The sequence below is a fragment of the Cheilinus undulatus genome, linkage group 1, assembly GCF_018320785.1.
Source record: "Cheilinus undulatus linkage group 1, ASM1832078v1, whole genome shotgun sequence".
NCBI classification, from domain to species: Eukaryota; Metazoa; Chordata; class Actinopteri; order Labriformes; family Labridae; genus Cheilinus; species Cheilinus undulatus.
The window spans coordinates 58,964,031-58,984,061 of record NC_054865.1 but is presented as its reverse complement, the minus strand read 5'-3'; the positions used below and the strand labels follow the sequence as shown (position 1 = coordinate 58,984,061).

General features: G+C 45.0%; 1 protein-coding gene across 1 annotated transcript in view; it reads right to left on the bottom strand.

Annotated features, from left to right (window-relative positions):
• Positions 1–273: 273 nt before the first annotated feature.
• adamts17 (ADAM metallopeptidase with thrombospondin type 1 motif, 17) overlaps positions 274–20,031 on the bottom strand; it is a 143,547-nt gene continuing 123,789 nt past the window's right edge. Inside the window, exons 19-23 of the mRNA XM_041787855.1 lie at positions 6,394–6,529; positions 6,035–6,239; positions 5,371–5,523; positions 4,971–5,148; positions 274–2,527 (exon numbers count right to left, since the gene is read on the bottom strand). Coding sequence (XP_041643789.1) covers positions 2,376–2,527; positions 4,971–5,148; positions 5,371–5,523; positions 6,035–6,239; positions 6,394–6,529 — 824 coding nt within the window. The 3' untranslated portion in view covers positions 274–2,375. The remainder of the gene's footprint in view (positions 2,528–4,970; positions 5,149–5,370; positions 5,524–6,034; positions 6,240–6,393; positions 6,530–20,031) is intronic.

Below are 20,031 nucleotides of genomic sequence, written 5' to 3'. Positions count from 1 at the left end.
CAAATCTACTCCAGATCTACACCATATCTACTCCAGATCTACACCAAATCTACTCCAGATCTACACCAAATCTACTCCAGATCTACACCAAATCTACTCCAGATCTACACCAAATCTACTCCAGATCTACACCATATCTACACCAAATCTACTCCAGATCTACACCAAATCTACTCCAGATCTACACCATATCTACACCAAACCTACACCAGATCTACACCAAATCAACACAAAATCTACTCAAAATCTACTCTAGATCTACAGCAGATCTACTCCAGATCTACACCAAATCTACTCCAGATCTACACCAAATCTACTCCAGATCTACACCAGATCTACTCCAGATCTACACCAAATCTACTCCAGATCTACACCAAATCTACTCCAGATCTACACCAGATCCATTCCAAATCTACATCAGATCTACACCAAATATATTCCAGATCTACACCAAATCTACACCAGATCTACACCAAATCTACTCCAGATCCATTTCAGATCTACACCAAATCTATACCAGATCTACACCAAATCTACTCCAGATCCACACCAAATCTACTCCAGATCCATTCCAAATCTACACCAGATCTACACCAAATCTACTCCAGATCCATTCCAAATCTACACCAGATCTACACCAAATCTACTCCAGATCCATTCTAAATCTACACCAAATCTACACCAGATCTACTCCAGATCCATTCCAAATCTACACCAGATCTACACCAAATATATTCCAGATCTATACCAGATTTACACCAAATCTACTCCAGATCGACTCAAGATCTACTCCAAATCTACACCAAATCTACAAAAGATCTACACCAGATCTACACCAAATCTACTCCAGATCTACTCCAGATCTACACCAGATCTACACCAAATCTACTCCAGATCTACATCAAATCTACTCAAGATCTACTCCAGATCTACACCAAATCTACTCCAGATCTACTCCAGATTTACTCCAGATCTACTCTAGATCTAATCCAGATCTACACCAGGTCTACACCAAATCTACTCCAGATCTACTCCAGAACTACATCAGATCTACATCAAATCTACTTCAGATCTAAACCAAATCTACACCAAATCAACTTTAGATCTACTTCACATCTACACCAGATCTACACCAAATCTACACCAGATCGACTCCAGATCTACACCAAACCTACACCAGATCTACACCAAACCTACACCAGATCTACACCAAATCAACACAAAATCTACTCAAAATCTACTCCAGATCTACATCAGATCTACTCCAAATCTACAAAAGATCTACATCAGATCCACTCTAAATCAACAACTAGATCTACTTGAAATCTACACTAGATCTACACCAAATCTACACCAAATCTACTCCAGATCTACACCAGATCTACACCAAATCTACACCAAATCTACTCCAGATCTACACCAGATCTTCTCTGTCTGAGGGTTATGAACATGGATCAGATCTCCTCTTAAACTCTCCACACCAACAGCAAATTAAGTTGGAGTTAGCTGATAAAAACCGATCATCAGCTGATAAAAACTGATCAGCAGCTGATAACACTGCAGTCACTGATAGGTAGAAGAGAGAGGAGAGGAAGTAAGGCTGCTGAATCAGCTGAGTTAGAGGACAGGGATGAGGAGACCAGCCTCTGATATTCCATGAATAGATCTGACTAGTCTGCAGACAGCAGAGAAACTCCATGTCTGTAGACTAGGGGTGTGAAACTTTGGTTTGGCTGACCAATGGCATAGGTTTGACGTAGACGTATAAATCAGGCTCTAGCAGGTCAGCTTCTACCTGTGAAACATGTGGCCCTGACGACTCTGATAAACATCCTGGTGAACCCCGACTGTATGTGAGAGTGAAACCAGCACCCCTGTACCCTAAGAGACTCTGCTGTCATCACCTGTTGGGTTGATTTCCTGTTGTCTACCATATTTCTCCTCATCAGGACTTAGAATAAAATAATACTCGAGTATCAGAATTATATGTAAACAATTTAAATTGTTTTTGAAAATGTAAAACTTAACTATAATACAGTACAACGTAGTAAAAAGAGGAGGGAGAGCGGAGACGTCTGCGTCCAGATCAAGCACATATTTTCAGTCATTCTGTGCAATAGAGCCACATATGTGGATTTGTAAATACTCCCCCTTTTTGGTGTACAGCAAAGGAAATAAAGGACATTTTCAAGTCTTCATCAAAATTGGAAGCTTATGAGCCCATTTAAAACACACACTTTCATGTACTCGCTATTTTCTTATTTAAATACAAAAAGTTCCATCTTTGATAAATGGTTTTCTTATAGCACTTAAAAATATTCAAACATTTACAAATGGAACGCTCTTCAGACACAGACGCAAGTGCGTGGTGGTCATTAGCTCTTGTGCAGTATTTTCTTGGCGTAAAAGTCCCTACAGGTGTCGCAGCAGCGCTGGTACCACCTCATGTCCTGGCACAGGTTCTTCTCCCGGACCACCCGGCAGTAAACCGTCCACTGGTCGCCCAGGCATTTGTAGGTCAGAGCCGCTGTGAGGAGAGAGACAGAGGGGGCGTGTCTTTACGCTGGTAGAGGAAGGAGACAGGGGGCGCTGGGATTGGACATGGGAGGTCAGGGAAAGATCAGAAATTCTGAGTAAAAGTATAAAAACGTCACACATCACAGCTGAAACATGAATAGCATGATGGTTGCTATCTAAACCTTCAATTAGCCACACACTCTATCTAAACCATCAACTAGCCCTGGACCCTCTATGTACACCATCAAATTACCCTGGACTCTCCATCTAAACCATCAACTAGCCCTGAACTCTTGTTCTAAACCATCAACTAGCCCTGAACTCTTGTTCTAAACCATCAACTAGCCCTGAACTCTTGTTCTAAACCATCAACTAGCCCTGAACTCTTGTTCTAAACCGTCAACTAGCCCTGAACTCTTGTTCTAAACCGTCAACTAGCCCTGAACTCTTGTTCTAAACCATCAACTAGCCCTGAACTCTTGTTCTAAACCATCAACTAGCCCTGGATTCTCCAACTAAACTGTCATCTAGCCCTGGACCCTCTATGTACACCATCAAATTACCCTGGACTCTCCCTCTAAACCATCAACTAGCCCTGGACCCTCTATGTACACCATCAAATTACCCTGGACTCTCCCTCTAAACTGTCAACTAGTCCTGGACTCTCCATCTAAACCATCAACTAGCCCTGAACTCTTGTTCTAAACCATCCACTAGCCCTGAACTCTTGTTCTAAACCATCAACTAGCCCTGAACTCTTGTTCTAAACCATCCACTAGCCCTGAACTCTTGTTCTAAACCATCAACTAGCCCTGAACTCTTGTTCTAAACCATCAACTAGCCCTGGATTCTCCAACTAAACTGTCATCTAGCCCTGGACCCTCTATGTACACCATCAAATTACCCTGGACTCTCCATCTAAACCATCAACTAGCCCTGAACTCTTGTTCTAAACCATCAACTAGCCCTGAACTCTTGTTCTAAACCATCAACTAGCCCTGAACTCTTGTTCTAAACCATCCACTAGCCCTGAACTCTTGTTCTAAACCATCAACTAGCCCTGAACTCTTGTTCTAAACCATCAACTAGCCCTGAACTCTTGTTCTAAACCATCAACTAGCCCTGAACTCTTGTTCTAAACCATCAACTAGCCCTGAACTCTTGTTCTAAACCATCAACTAGCCCTGAACTCTTGTTCTAAACCGTCAACTAGCCCTGAACTCTTGTTCTAAACCATCAACTAGCCCTGGATTCTCCAACTAAACTGTCATCTAGCCCTGGACCCTCTATGTACACCATCAAATTACCCTGGACTCTCCCTCTAAACTGTAAACTAGTCCTGGACTCTCCATCTAAACCATCAACTAGCCCTGAACTCTTGTTCTAAACCATCAACTAGCCCTGAACTCTTGTTCTAAACCATCAACTAGCCCTGGATTCTCCAACTAAACTGTCATCTAGCCCTGGACCCTCTATGTACACCATCAAATTACCCTGGACTCTCCCTCTAAACCATCAACTAGCCCTGGACCCTCTATGTACACCATCAAATTACCCTGGACTCTCCCTCTAAACTGTCAACTAGCCCTGAACTCTTGTTCTAAACCATCCACTAGCCCTGAACTCTTGTTCTAAACCATCCACTAGCCCTGAACTCTTGTTCTAAACCATCCACTAGCCCTGAACTCTTGTTCTAAACCATCAACTAGCCCTGAACTCTTGTTCTAAACCATCAACTAGCCCTGGATTCTCCAACTAAACTGTCATCTAGCCCTGGACCCTCTATGTACACCATCAAATTACCCTGGACTCTCCCTCTAAACTGTAAACTAGTCCTGGACTCTCCATCTAAACCATCAACTAGCCCTGAACTCTTGTTCTAAACTGTCAACTAGCCCTGGATTCTCCATCTAAACTCTTTGAGTTTGGTACAAACTTTAGTTTCATATCTCTGGAACTGTGAAAGCCATTTTAGTCAGAGATAAATACCTCAGGATTAACGTGTGTTTCTGATAGCGTTCTTCTTCTTCTACTGATTTACCAAAAAGGAAGTCAACTGAATGAAACCTCAAAGACTAGTTTGTCTAAATGTGGCCAAAAATACCCCGGTTTGGACTAAATCATCCCAAACATCAGTTATCCTGTTGAGGTTATAGGATTAGCCTGAACACACTGGAAGAAGGGGCTTTAACTGAAGAACTACTAGAGGGCGCTATCGAGTCTATGTAGATTGGGTGTGCTGGAGACCAAAATTATCCAAAGTTTAAAGGTCCTGGTAAAAGTGTGAACATGTTAACTTCCACTAAAGTGCTACAGATACCAATATGTAACCTTGGTGGTAACAGCCAGGGTCCTAGCACTGGGGTTAGTGCTAGCACCCTGAATAACATAATGAACAAAAACCCTGCACTGGAGGGGTGTGGCACGGCGTGACGTGGCGTGGCGTGTCTTACCCAGCCTGGGAGAGGTGATGGTGTTCACGTTGATCTTCTCGTTGCAGGTGCCTTGGTGACAGGGTCGGTACGTCGGCGGTCTCAGTGTCACCGGACAGTCGTTACCGTGGCGACCGGTCACTTTGTGCATGCACTGGACGACTCGTGACTGCAGACCCTTCCCGCAGGACGACGAGCACTGAAACAGTCGAGAAACGGCGTTAGCTGCCACACACGATACAGGGCTCCTTTTCCCAAACTGGCATCCAGTCTGTGGCCTTCATTCATTCATTCACTCATTCATTCATTCATTCTTCCTTTATTTGGTCTATTCCGTGGTCATGTGGTTGTCATCCCCTGGTGGACAGTGATCTGAAATGACGCCTACAGTCAGACCCTGCTGTTCTGAGCGTGCTCCTACCTTGGACCAGTCTCCAGTCTTCCATTCGTAACATTTGGAGAAGTCCTCGCAGGGCTCCTCCTCAGCGGGCCGGGACAGCGGATCACACAGACTCTGAGGGTTCGTACAGGACACGGTCCGTCTGCGAACTCCTTCCCCACATCCTGACGAGCACTGCGGGGGGTAAAAACAGACCAGGATGACTTGAAACCACATGATGAAGGGAATCAGATCAAAGATTTAGACCATTTAGACCACCAAAGACAATAGGACCAGATTTTACACCAGCATGTCTAACCTCACAGCCCAGTCCTCCTGACTGAGATCAAGACCCACCTGATAAAACAATATTCATCCACTTAAACGTGTTCAGATGTTTTAGTCTGGGCCTTAGAGGGAGGAATCTCTGTTTAAAGCTCTCACCAAGACAGGGGCCCTGCAGGAGGACTGATTTTATCCCAAAGACCTCCTCGTGGCTCTGCTGCAGAGTGAGGTTCTTACAGAAGTTTAGACTCTTTGGTTGAATGCAGTTCTATCTGGCGTTACAGCGGTCTACTCTTAAACTGTTAAAAAGACCCAGAACAGATTCACAGTTTCATAGAACCACGTTTTTATCCATAAAGGTGACCTCTGTCAGAACTCTGAGGTGGTTTTCAGACGCCATGACCTTGGGGGTGTCTCCTACCTTGGACCACTCTGAAGCCTCCCACACGGTGAGGCAGAGTCGACCCTCGCAGCCCTGAACCAGCGGCGGTTTCCCTCCCTGACAGTACAGGTCTCTGGTGTGGATGAGCGAGCCGTTCTGCAGGTGGTACACGCACATCACCTCCCTGTGCTGCACACCTTTACCGCAGGTGACGGAGCACGACCCCCACTCCCCCGTCACCCACCTGAAGAGACAAACATGGCGTTTAGAGGTGGGAACGCTGGCAGAGACGTGACAGGGTCTTAGGAGTCGACAGAGCCAGAACAAACATTCATGAAGGTAAGGCTGGACTAATCCAACCAGGTAAAAACTTTTCATCAGGGGTTGGGAGGTCTCACCTGTACTGGCAGGGGTGAGTGTTGCAGTGCCGTACTTGTGGGTGTGGTCTGTTCTCTGGTTGGCAGTAGCTGTCGTTGACCACCTCCATGGTTTTATTGGCTATCCTCATACAAGACACCACCGTCCTCCTCTCACCTGCACATTAAACATGTAAACGTCAGCGCTTCTGAACATGCTGGAGGCTCGGTGTCAGCTGACTGGTATCAACTGATCAACTCTGATCAATCAGTATGGATCAATCAGTATCCAGAGATCAATACCAATGGATGGGTATGGATGGATCTCTATCCCCTCAAGTATCAACAAACCACCGTCTCAGACTGATAATTATCCCCTGATTGATATTAACCCTTTATGACATACCATACAACAAATCTGCCAGAGCACATCTTTACATTTTTACACGCTGTAGTTCCTTTTATCATTTATTCATTCATTTTTGTTTTTTTTTACACATTTTCTTAAATACAGAGATGTCATAGCTGTAGCCCTCAGAAATGTGATTGTAAAAAAGTTGCACAAGATCATTTCAAACCACAAACTAAATATGTGGACTATGTTCATTACTTCATTTTTTTAAATACACCCATCTTTATGAACTGTGGCAAAAACTGAAATAAAATGAAATTGTACTCAAATTGCAAAAAGGGCAGCAGTTTTAGAAGAAAAAAACTACACCGCGTGCAGAATTATTAGTCAGGTGAGCATTTTGACATTATCTTCATTTTTATGCCTATTTTCCAACTCAAAGCTCTATAAACTGGAATCGTTATTGGAATGAAGCATTATCAGGTGGTGTTTGTCTGTCTAAAGAGGGAGGGAGTGGCCTAAAGTGATCGCCACCCTATATCACGGTGTGCAGAATTATTAGGCATATATAGGCAATTAAATTAAAAACTAATTATTTCCCCATCTCACGTGTTAATTTTCATTTATTATAGCAAGAATAACAGAAAAACAACTGAAAATTAACAAATAAACCCTTTAGACTTTAAAAACAAATACTCAGTGACTGATACAGCCAGCCTTCTCCTCAGTAACCTTCATGAGCCTTCCATCCATGGAATCTGTTAGTTTTTTGATCTGCTGACGATCAACTTTATGTGCAGCAGCAACCACAGCCTCCCAAATGCTGTTCAAAGTGCTTTATTGTCTTCCTCCACTGTAAATTTCACATTTCAAGATGGCCCACAAGATCTCAATCGGGTTAAATCGGGTGAGGAAGGGGGCCATGTCATTAATCTGCCATCTTTAAGGCCTTTGCTGGCTGCAGTGGAGTACTTTGATGCGTGTGATGGAGCATTGTCCTGCATAAAAATCATGGCCTCCTTGAATGATGTACCACTGCTTGAACAAAGTATCTTCCAGGAGCTGGCAGTAGTTTTGAGAGTAGATTTTAAGTCCATCCTCAACACGAAAAGGTCCAACTAATTCATCTTTAATAATAGCTGCCCACACCAGTACCCCACCTCCACCTCGCTGTCGTCTGACTCGAAGTGGAGCTCTGTGCCCATTAGTGATCCAGCCACGGGCCCATCCATCTGGTCCATCAAGACTCACTCTCATTTCATCTGTCCATAAAACCTTTGAAAAATCTGTCTTCAAGTATTTCTTGGCCCAGTCTTGGCCCAACTTGTGGGTATTGTTCAGTGGTGGTCTAATTTCAGGTTTCCTTACCTTGGCCACATCTCTGAGCTCTGAACACCTCGTCCTTCTGGACACTCCAGGCAGGCTGCAGTTCTGGATGATAAAGGGTTAATGATAGCCTCACGTTTACTTCTTCTTAGGTCTTTAGCAGTTCATTTCCGTCTTTTATTCTCCTCACGTTTCTTGCGACCTTGATGGATATTTCCAACAAAACGTTTGATTGTTGGGTGATCACGTTTCAATAGCTTTGCTATTTCAAGTGTGCTGCATCCCTCTGAAAGGGATTTTACAATTTTTGATGTTTCAGTGTCTGTTAAATCTCTTTTTTGGCCCATTGTGTCTGAGGAAGAGAGGCTCCCTAATAATTCTGCACACCGTGATATAGGGTGGTGATCACTTTAGGCCACTCCCTCCCTCATTAGACAGATAAACGCCACCTGATAATGCTTCATTCCAATAAGCGTTCCAGTGTATAGAGCTTTGAGTTGGAAAATGTGCATAACAATGAAGATAATATCAAAATGCTCACTTGCCTAATAATTCTGCATGCAGTGTATATACAGTAGTGAAATCAAATCTCTGAGTGTGAGCATACGTGTGTTTGCAGAGGACCGTTCTGAAACAATAATGAGAGCGACTCGTGACCTGCAAGAAGACAACACACTTACAGCCTGGATTATATTATATTATATAGTTTTTAGATGTGTGTGCTTTATACTACATCTCTGCAAAAGAAGGAAGGATATTTCTAGAAGGACGCTGTACTCTGGAACACACTGAATGTGTGATGTTCATTTTACTGTTTTATATGAGAAAGACTGACTGCTCTATCTGATCTGTTACTACTCTACTCACAGTTGAAAACAGATGGGAGCATCAGTGCTCCCGTAGGTTTTAAAGGGTTAACTGATGGGTGCAGACTGGTCAGCACCCACAGATCAGCAGAGACTGATCCTTATCCACTGATTGGTTCTGACACATCAGCATCCACAGATAGCTGTTAGTGACAGACTCGTGGTAAAAGAAGAGGAGATGCTGTACGATGGTAGACATGGACCCAGCCCTACATTGTTGAGACGCGTTGCTGCCATTAAATTCAAACTGAGCAAATATTTTAACGAAAGGTCAAAGGTCGCAGCTTAACCTCTGATCTGGTCTTTATGTTCTACTGAGAATCAAATATGTGAATATGAGATCTGACAGTTGGTGACCTCTGTTTTTACACAGCGTCCCAACTTTTATGGAACTGGGGGTGTGATTGGTGATGACCTGAACTGGTAATGGTATCCATACTGTTGATGTATACTGGTATCTACATATACTGGTATCTATACTGGTGCTGGTATCTACATATACTGGTATCTATACTGGTACTGGTATCTACATATACTGGTATCTATACTGGTGCTGGTATCTACATATACTGGTATCTATACTGGTGCTGGTATCTACATATACTGGTATCTATACTGGTGCTGGTATCTACATATACTGGTATCTATACTGGTACTGGTATCTACATATACTGGTATCTATACTGGTGCTGGTATCTACATATACTGGTATCTATACTGGTACTGGTATCTACACTGGTACTGGTATCTACATATACTGGTATCTATACTGGTACTGGTATCTACATATACTGGTATCTATACTGGTACTGGTATCTACATATACTGGTATCTATACTGGTACTGGTATCTACATATACTGGTATCTATACTGGTACTGGTATCTACATATACTGGTATCTATACTGGTGCTGGTATCTACATATACTGGTATCTATACTGGTGCTGGTATCTACATATACTGGTATCTATACTGGTACTGGTATCTACATATACTGGTATCTATACTGGTACTGGTATCTACATATACTGGTATCTATACTGGTACTGGTATCTACATATACTGGTATCTATACTGGTGCTGGTATCTACATATACTGGTATCTATACTGGTGCAGTTATATACATATACTGGTATCTATACTTTATCTGGTATCTATACTAGTACTGGTATCTACATATACTGGTATCTACATATACTGGTATCTATACTGGTGCTGGTATCTACATATACTGGTATCTATACTGGTGCTGGTATCTACATATACTGGTATCTATACTGGTGCTGGTATCTACATATACTGGTATCTATACTGGTGCTGGTATCTACATATACTGGTATCTATACTGGTGCTGGTATCTACATATACTGGTATCTATACTGGTGCTGGTATCTACATATACTGGTATCTATACTGGTGCTGGTATCTACATATACTGGTATCTATACTGGTGCTGGTATCTACATATACTGGTATCTATACTGGTGCTGGTATCTACATATACTGGTATCTATACTGGTGCTGGTATCTACATATACCGGTATCTATACTGGTGCTGGTATCTACATATACTGGTATCTATACTGGTGCTGGTATCTACATATACTGGTATCTATACTGGTGCTGGTATCTACATATACTGGTATCTATACTGGTGCTGGTATCTACATATACTGGTATCTATACTGGTGCTGGTATCTACATATACTGGTATCTATACTGGTGCTGGTATCTACATATACTGGTATCTATACTGGTGCTGGTATCTACATATACTGGTATCTATACTGGTGCTGGTATCTACATATACCTGGTATCTATACTGGTGCTGGTATCTACATATACTGGTATCTATACTGGTGCTGGTATCTACATATACTGGTATCTATACTGGTGCTGTATCTACATATACTGGTATCTATACTGGTGCTGGTATCTACATACTATCTATACTGGTGCTGGTATCTACATATACTGGTATCTATACTGGTGCTGGTATCTACATATACTGGTATCTATACTGGTGCTGGTATCTACATATACTGGTATCTATACTGGTGCTGGTATCTACATATACTGGTATCTATACTGGTGCTGGTATCTACATATACTGGTATCTATACTGGTGCTGGTATCTACATATACTGGTATCTATACTGGTGCTGGTATCTACATATACTGGTATCTATACTGGTGCTGGTATCTACATATACCGGTATCTATACTGGTGCTGGTATCTACATATACCTGGTATCTATACTGGTGCTGGTATCTACATATACCGGTATCTATACTGGTGCTGGTATCTACATATACCGGTATCTATACTGGTGCTGGTATCTACATATACTGGTATCTATACTGGTGCTGGTATCTACATATACTGGTATCTATACTGGTGCTGGTATCTACATATACCTGGTATCTATACTGGTGCTGGTATCTACATATACTGGTATCTATACTGGTGCTGGTATCTACATATACTGGTATCTATACTGGTGCTGGTATCTACATATACTGGTATCTATACTGGTGCTGGTATCTACATATACTGGTATCTATACTGGTGCTGGTATCTACATATACTGGTATCTATACTGGTGCTGGTATCTACATATACTGGTATCTATACTGGTGCTGGTATCTACATATACTGGTATCTATACTGGTGCTGGTATCTACATATACTGGTATCTATACTGGTGCTGGTATCTACATATACTGGTATCTATACTGGTGCTGGTATCTACATATACTGGTATCTATACTGGTGCTGGTATCTACATATACTGGTATCTATACTGGTGCTGGTATCTACATATACCGGTATCTATACTGGTGCTGGTATCTACATATACCGGTATCTATACTGGTGCTGGTATCTACATATACCGCATCTATACTGGTGCTGGTATCTACATATACCGGTATCTATACTGGTGCTGGTATCTACATATACTGGTATCTATACTGGTGCTGGTATCTACATATACCGGTATCTATACTGGTGCTGGTATCTACATATACCGGTATCTATACTGGTGCTGGTATCTACATATACCGGTATCTATACTGGTGCTGGTATCTACATATACTGGTATCTATACTGGTGCTGGTATCTACATATACCGGTATCTATACTGGTGCTGGTATCTACATATACCGGTATCTATACTGGTGCTGGTATCTACATATACCGGTATCTATACTGGTGCTGGTATCTACATATACCGGTATCTATACTGGTGCTGGTATCTACATATACCGGTATCTATACTGGTGCTGGTATCTACATATACCGGTATCTATACTGGTGCTGGTATCTACATATACCGGTATCTATACTGGTACTGGTATCTACATATACTGGTATCTATACTGGTGCTGGTATCTACATATACTGGTATCTATACTAGTACTGGTATCTACATATACTGGTATCTATACTAGTACTGGTATCTACATATACTGGTATCTATACTGGTACTGGTATCTACATATACTGGTATCTATACTGGTACTGGTATCTACATATACTGGTGCTGGTATCTACATATACTGGTATCTATACTAGTACTGGTATCTACATATACTGGTATCTATACTGGTACTGGTATCTACATATACTGGTATCTATACTGGTGCTGGTATCTACATATACTGGTATCTATACTGGTACTGGTATCTACATATACTGGTATCTATACTGGTGCTGGTATCTACATATACTGGTATCTATACTGGTACTGGTATCTACATATACTGGTATCTATACTGGTACTGGTATCTACATATACTGGTATCTATACTGGTACTGGTATCTACATATACTGGTATCTATACTGGTGCTGGTATCTACATATACTGGTATCTATACTGGTGCTGGTATCTACATATACTGGTATCTATACTGGTGCTGGTATCTACATATACTGGTATCTATACTGGTGCTGGTATCTACATATACTGGTATCTATACTGGTGCTGGTATCTACATATACTGGTATCTATACTGGTGCTGGTATCTACATATACTGGTATCTATACTGGTGCTGGTATCTACATATACTGGTATCTATACTGGTGCTGGTATCTACATATATTTGTATCTTTGTATCTTTTAATCTCACCCAGGTAATACAGGACCCCAGTCGCTCTAAAGGCCACACGCTGGACCTGGTTTTATACAGTGGTCTTAATGCTGATGGTTTTATTACTAAGGATATCTGTGTGTCAGACCACAAACTGGTTTTATTTAACTTGGTTTTATCCCAGTCAGCTTTTATTGAAAATGCACCTGTTCTTAGAAGGGCTTTTAATTCAGAGTCTGCTAGTAGGTTTAAGGAGATCTTTGATTCTGCGTCTTTAACCGCCTTTAACCCAGATTTTAACACACAAGAGCTCGTCTCTCTTTTTAACCATACTTGTAAATCTGCCCTGGACTTTGTTGCACCTTTTAAAGGAAAAAGTTCATACAATGCACCCCAACCGTGGCTGACAGAGTCCACAAATGAACTAAAGAGGGACTGTAGGAGAAAAGAAAGAAAATGGAAAAAATCAGGTTTGCAAGTTTTTAAAAGACATTTGGAAAGAAGCGATGGAAAACTACCAAAGGGCCGTTAAAGACGCAAGGGCAGCGTTTTATTCTGATCTAATTTTAGTGAATCATTCTAATCCTAGAGTTTTATTTAAGGTTATAGACTCAGTCACCACCCCCCCCTTCCCTTTTTAGTGATGCTTCTCCTGATTTATGTGAGAAGTTTTTACTTTCTTTTAACAACAAAGTCAAGGACATCAGGGATAATATCACCCCCAGCCCGTATTTTAAACACAAGTAGGGAAGTTTTTAATTATTTTAGCAGTTTTGAGCCGGTGTCCTTGTCCTTTCTTCCTGAAATTTTAGCCAAGATGAAAACAACTACATGCAGCCTTGATTTTATTCCCACCAAATTTCTCAAAGAGGTTTTTAGCACGGTTGGGCCCAGTATTTTATCTATAATTAATAGTTCTTTGGCAGAAGGTGTAGTCCCCTCTGTTTTTAAACACGCTTTGGTCCATCCTCTTTTAAAGAAACCCAACCTGGACCCCTCTGATTTTAATAATTTATACCTATTTCAAAGCTTCCATTTTTATCCAAGGTTTTAAAGAAGGAGGTTTCTACTCAGCTTTTATGTCTCACAATAACCTCTTTGAGAAACTCCAGTCTGGTTCTAGAGCAGGTCACAGCACTGAGACGGTCTGGTCTATGGTCTGGTTTTAGAGCAGGTCACAGCACTGAGACGGTCTGGTCTATGGTCTGGTTTTAGAGCAGGTCACAGCACTGAGACGGTCTGGTCTATGGTCTGGTTTTAGAGCAGGTCACAGCACTGAGACGGTCTGGTCTATAGTCTGGTTTTAGAGCAGGTCACAGCACTGAGACGGTCCTGTCTATAGTCTGGTTTTAGAGCAGGTCACAGCACTGAGACGGTCTGGTCTATGGTCTGGTTTTAGAGCAGGTCACAGCACTGAGACGGTCTGGTCTATGGTCTGGTTTTAGAGCAGGTCACAGCACTGAGACGGTCTGGTCTATAGTCTGGTTTTAGAGCAGGTCACAGCACTGAGACGGTCCTGTCTATAGTCTGGTTTTAGAGCAGGTCACAGCACTGAGACGGTCTGGTCTATAGTCTGGTTCTAGAGCAGGTCACAGCACTGAGACGGTCTGGTCTATAGTCTGGTTTTAGAGCAGGTCACAGCACTGAGACGGTCTGGTCTACGGTCTGGTTTTAGAGCAGGTCACAGCACTGAGACGGTCCGGTCTATAGTCTGGTTTTAGAGCAGGTCACAGCACTGAGACGGTCTGGTCTATGGTCTGGTTCTAGAGCAGGTCACAGCACTGAGACGGTCTGGTCTATGGTCTGGTTCTAGAGCAGGTCACAGCACTGAGACGGTCTGGTCTATGGTCTGGTTTTAGAGCAGGTCACAGCACTGAGACGGTCTGGTCTACGGTCTGGTTCTAGAGCAGGTCACAGCACTGAGACGGTCTGGTCTATGGTCTGGTTCTAGAGCAGGTCACAGCACTGAGACGGTCTGGTCTATGGTCTGGTTTTAGAGCAGGTCACAGCACTGAGACGGTCCGGTCTATGGTCTGGTTCTAGAGCAGGTCACAGCACTGAGACGGTCCGGTCTATGGTCTGGTTCTAGAGCAGGTCACAGCACTGAGACGGTCTGGTCTATGGTCTGGTTCTAGAGCAGGTCACAGCACTGAGACGGTCCGGTCTATGGTCTGGTTTTAGAGCAGGTCACAGCACTGAGACGGTCTGGTCTATGGTCTGGTTCTAGAGCAGGTCACAGCACTGAGACGGTCTGGTCTATGGTCTGGTTCTAGAGCAGGTCACAGCACTGAGACGGTCCTGTCTATAGTCTGGTTTTAGAGCAGGTCACAGCACTGAGACGGTCTGGTCTATGGTCTGGTTTTAGAGCAGGTCACAGCACTGAGACGGTCTGGTCTATAGTCTGGTTCTAGAGCAGGTCACAGCACTGAGACGGTCTGGTCTATAGTCTGGTTCTAGAGCAGGTCACAGCACTGAGACGGTCTGGTCTATAGTCTGGTTTTAGAGCAGGTCACAGCACTGAGACGGTCTGGTCTACGGTCTGGTTTTAGAGCAGGTCACAGCACTGAGACGGTCCGGTCTATAGTCTGGTTTTAGAGCAGGTCACAGCACTGAGACGGTCTGGTCTATGGTCTGGTTCTAGAGCAGGTCACAGCACTGAGACGGTCTGGTCTATGGTCTGGTTCTAGAGCAGGTCACAGCACTGAGACGGTCTGGTCTATAGTCTGGTTTTAGAGCAGGTCACAGCACTGAGACGGTCTGGTCTACGGTCTGGTTTTAGAGCAGGTCACAGCACTGAGACGGTCTGGTCTATGGTCTGGTTCTAGAGCAGGTCACAGCACTGAGACGGTCTGGTCTATGGTCTGGTTTTAGAGCAGGTCACAGCACTGAGACGGTCTGGTCTACGGTCTGGTTCTAGAGCAGGTCACAGCACTGAGACGGTCTGGTCTACGGTCTGGTTCTAGAGCAGGTCACAGCACTGAGACGGTCTGGTCTACGGTCTGGTTCTAGAGCAGGTCACAGCACTGAGACGGTCCGGTCTATGGTCTGGTTCTAGAGCAGGTCACAGCACTGAGACGGTCCGGTCTATGGTCTGGTTCTAGAGCAGGTCACAGCACTGAGACGGTCCGGTCTATGGTCTGGTTCTAGAGCAGGTCACAGCACTGAGACGGTCCGGTCTATGGTCTGGTTTTAGAGCAGGTCACAGCACTGAGACGGTCCGGTCTATAGTCTGGTTTTAGAGCAGGTCACAGCACTGAGACGGTCTGGTCTACGGTCTGGTTCTAGAGCAGGTCACAGCACTGAGACGGTCCGGTCTATGGTCTGGTTCTGGAGCAGGTCACAGCACTGAGACGGTCTGGTCTATGGTCTGGTTCTAGAGCAGGTCACAGCACTGAGACGGTCTGGTCTATAGTCTGGTTTTAGAGCAGGTCACAGCACTGAGACGGTCTGGTCTATAGTCTGGTTTTAGAGCAGGTCACAGCACTGAGACGGTCTGGTCTATGGTCTGGTTTTAGAGCAGGTCACAGCACTGAGACGGTCCGGTCTATGGTCTGGTTCTAGAGCAGGTCACAGCACTGAGACGGTCCGGTCTATAGTCTGGTTTTAGAGCAGGTCACAGCACTGAGACGGTCCGGTCTATGGTCTGGTTCTAGAGCAGGTCACAGCACTGAGACGGTCCGGTCTATGGTCTGGTTTTAGAGCAGGTCACAGCACTGAGACGGTCTGGTCTATGGTCTGGTTTTAGAGCAGGTCACAGCACTGAGACGGTCCGGTCTATGGTCTGGTTTTAGAGCAGGTCACAGCACTGAGACGGTCCGGTCTATGGTCTGGTTCTAGAGCAGGTCACAGCACTGAGACGGTCCGGTCTATGGTCTGGTTTTAGAGCAGGTCACAGCACTGAGACGGTCCGGTCTATAGTCTGGTTTTAGAGCAGGTCACAGCACTGAGACGGTCCGGTCTATAGTCTGGTTTTAGAGCAGGTCTCAGCACTGAGACTGTCCGGTCTATGGTCTGGTTTTAGAGCAGGTCTCAGCACTGAGACGGTCCGGTCTATAGTCTGGTTTTAGAGCAGGTCTCAGCACTGAGACTGTCCGGTCTATGGTCTGGTTTTAGAGCAGGTCACAGCACTGAGACGGTCCGGTAAATAGTCTGGTTTTAGAGCAGGTCTCAGCACTGAGACTGTCCGGTCTATGGTCTGGTTTTAGAGCAGGTCTCAGCACTGAGACTGTCCGGTCTATGGTCTGGTTTTAGAGCAGGTCACAGCACTGAGACGGTCCGGTCTATAGTCTGGTTCTAGAGCAGGTCACAGCACTGAGACGGTCTGGTCTATGGTCTGGTTTTAGAGCAGGTCACAGCACTGAGACGGTCTGGTCTATGGTCTGGTTTTAGAGCAGGTCACAGCACTGAGACGGTCTGGTCTATAGTCTGGTTTTAGAGCAGGTCACAGCACTGAGACGGTCCTGTCTATAGTCTGGTTTTAGAGCAGGTCACAGCACTGAGACGGTCTGGTCTATAGTCTGGTTCTAGAGCAGGTCACAGCACTGAGACGGTCTGGTCTATAGTCTGGTTTTAGAGCAGGTCACAGCACTGAGACGGTCTGGTCTACGGTCTGGTTTTAGAGCAGGTCACAGCACTGAGACGGTCCGGTCTATAGTCTGGTTTTAGAGCAGGTCACAGCACTGAGACGGTCTGGTCTATGGTCTGGTTCTAGAGCAGGTCACAGCACTGAGACGGTCTGGTCTACGGTCTGGTTCTAGAGCAGGTCACAGCACTGAGACGGTCTGGTCTATGGTCTGGTTTTAGAGCAGGTCACAGCACTGAGACGGTCTGGTCTACGGTCTGGTTCTAGAGCAGGTCACAGCACTGAGACGGTCTGGTCTACGGTCTGGTTCTAGAGCAGGTCACAGCACTGAGACGGTCTGGTCTACGGTCTGGTTTTAGAGCAGGTCACAGCACTGAGACGGTCCGGTCTATGGTCTGGTTCTAGAGCAGGTCATAGCACTGAGACGGTCCGGTCTATGGTCTGGTTCTAGAGCAGGTCATAGCACTGAGACGGTCCGGTCTATGGTCTGGTTCTAGAGCAGGTCACAGCACTGAGACGGTCTGGTCTATGGTCTGGTTTTAGAGCAGGTCACAGCACTGAGACGGTCTGGTCTATGGTCTGGTTCTAGAGCAGGTCACAGCACTGAGACGGTCTGGTCTATAGTCTGGTTTTAGAGCAGGTCACAGCACTGAGACGGTCTGGTCTATGGTCTGGTTCTAGAGCAGGTCACAGCACTGAGACGGTCTGGTCTATGGTCTGGTTTTAGAGCAGGTCACAGCACTGAGACGGTCTGGTCTATAGTCTGGTTTTAGAGCAGGTCACAGCACTGAGACGGTCTGGTCTATAGTCTGGTTTTAGAGCAGGTCACAGCACTGAGACGGTCTGGTCTATAGTCTGGTTTTAGAGCAGGTCACAGCACTGAGACGGTCTGGTCTATAGTCTGGTTTTAGAGCAGGTCACAGCACTGAGACGGTCCGGTCTATGGTCTGGTTTTAGAGCAGGTCACAGCACTGAGACGGTCCGGTCTATGGTCTGGTTCTAGAGCAGGTCACAGCACTGAGACGGTCTGGTCTATAGTCTGGTTCTAGAGCAGGTCACAGCACTGAGACGGTCTGGTCTATAGTCTGGTTCTAGAGCAGGTCACAGCACTGAGACGGTCTGGTCTATAGTCTGGTTCTAGAGCAGGTCACAGCACTGAGACGGTCTGGTCTATAGTCTGGTTCTAGAGCAGGTCACAGCACTGAGACGGTCTGGTCTATAGTCTGGTTTTAGAGCAGGTCACAGCACTGAGACGGTCTGGTCTATGGTCTGGTTCTAGAGCAGGTCACAGCACTGAGACGGTCTGGTCTATGGTCTGGTTCTAGAGCAGGTCACAGCACTGAGACGGTCTGGTCTATAGTCTGGTTTTAGAGCAGGTCACAGCACTGAGACGGTCTGGTCTATGGTCTGGTTTTAGAGCAGGTCACAGCACTGAGACGGTCTGGTCTATGGTCTGGTTTTAGAGCAGGTCACAGCACTGAGACGGTCTGGTCTATAGTCTGGTTTTAGAGCAGGTCACAGCACTGAGACGGTCCGGTCTATGGTCTGGTTTAAGAGCAGGTCTCAGCACTGAGACGGTCTGGTCTATGGTCTGGTTTTAGAGCAGGTCACAGCACTGAGACGGTCTGGTCTATGGTCTGGTTCTAGAGCAGGTCACAGCACTGAGACGGTCTGGTCTACGGTCTGGTTTTAGAGCAGGTCTCAGCACTGAGACGGTCTGGTCTATAGTCTGGTTTTAGAGCAGGTCACAGCACTGAGACGGTCTGGTCTATAGTCTGGTTCTAGAGCAGGTCACAGCACTGAGACGGTCTGGTCTATAGTCTGGTTTTAGAGCAGGTCACAGCACTGAGACGGTCTGGTCTATAGTCTGGTTTTAGAGCAGGTCACAGCACTGAGACGGTCTGGTCTATAGTCTGGTTTTAGAGCAGGTCACAGCACTGAGACGGTCCGGTCTATGGTCTGGTTTTAGAGCAGGTCACAGCACTGAGACGGTCTGGTCTATGGTCTGGTTCTAGAGCAGGTCACAGCACTGAGACGGTCTGGTCTATAGTCTGGTTCTAGAGCAGGTCACAGCACTGAGACGGTCTGGTCTATAGTCTGGTTCTAGAGCAGGTCACAGCACTGAGACGGTCTGGTCTATAGTCTGGTTTTAGAGCAGGTCACAGCACTGAGACGGTCTGGTCTACGGTCTGGTTCTAGAGCAGGTCACAGCACTGAGACGGTCTGGTCTATGGTCTGGTTCTAGAGCAGGTCACAGCACTGAGACGGTCCGGTCTATGGTCTGGTTTTAGAGCAGGTCACAGCACTGAGACGGTCCGGTCTATAGTCTGGTTTTAGAGCAGGTCACAGCACTGAGACGGTCTGGTCTATGGTCTGGTTTTAGAGCAGGTCACAGCACTGAGACGGTCTGGTCTATAGTCTGGTTTTAGAGCAGGTCACAGCACTGAGACGGTCCGGT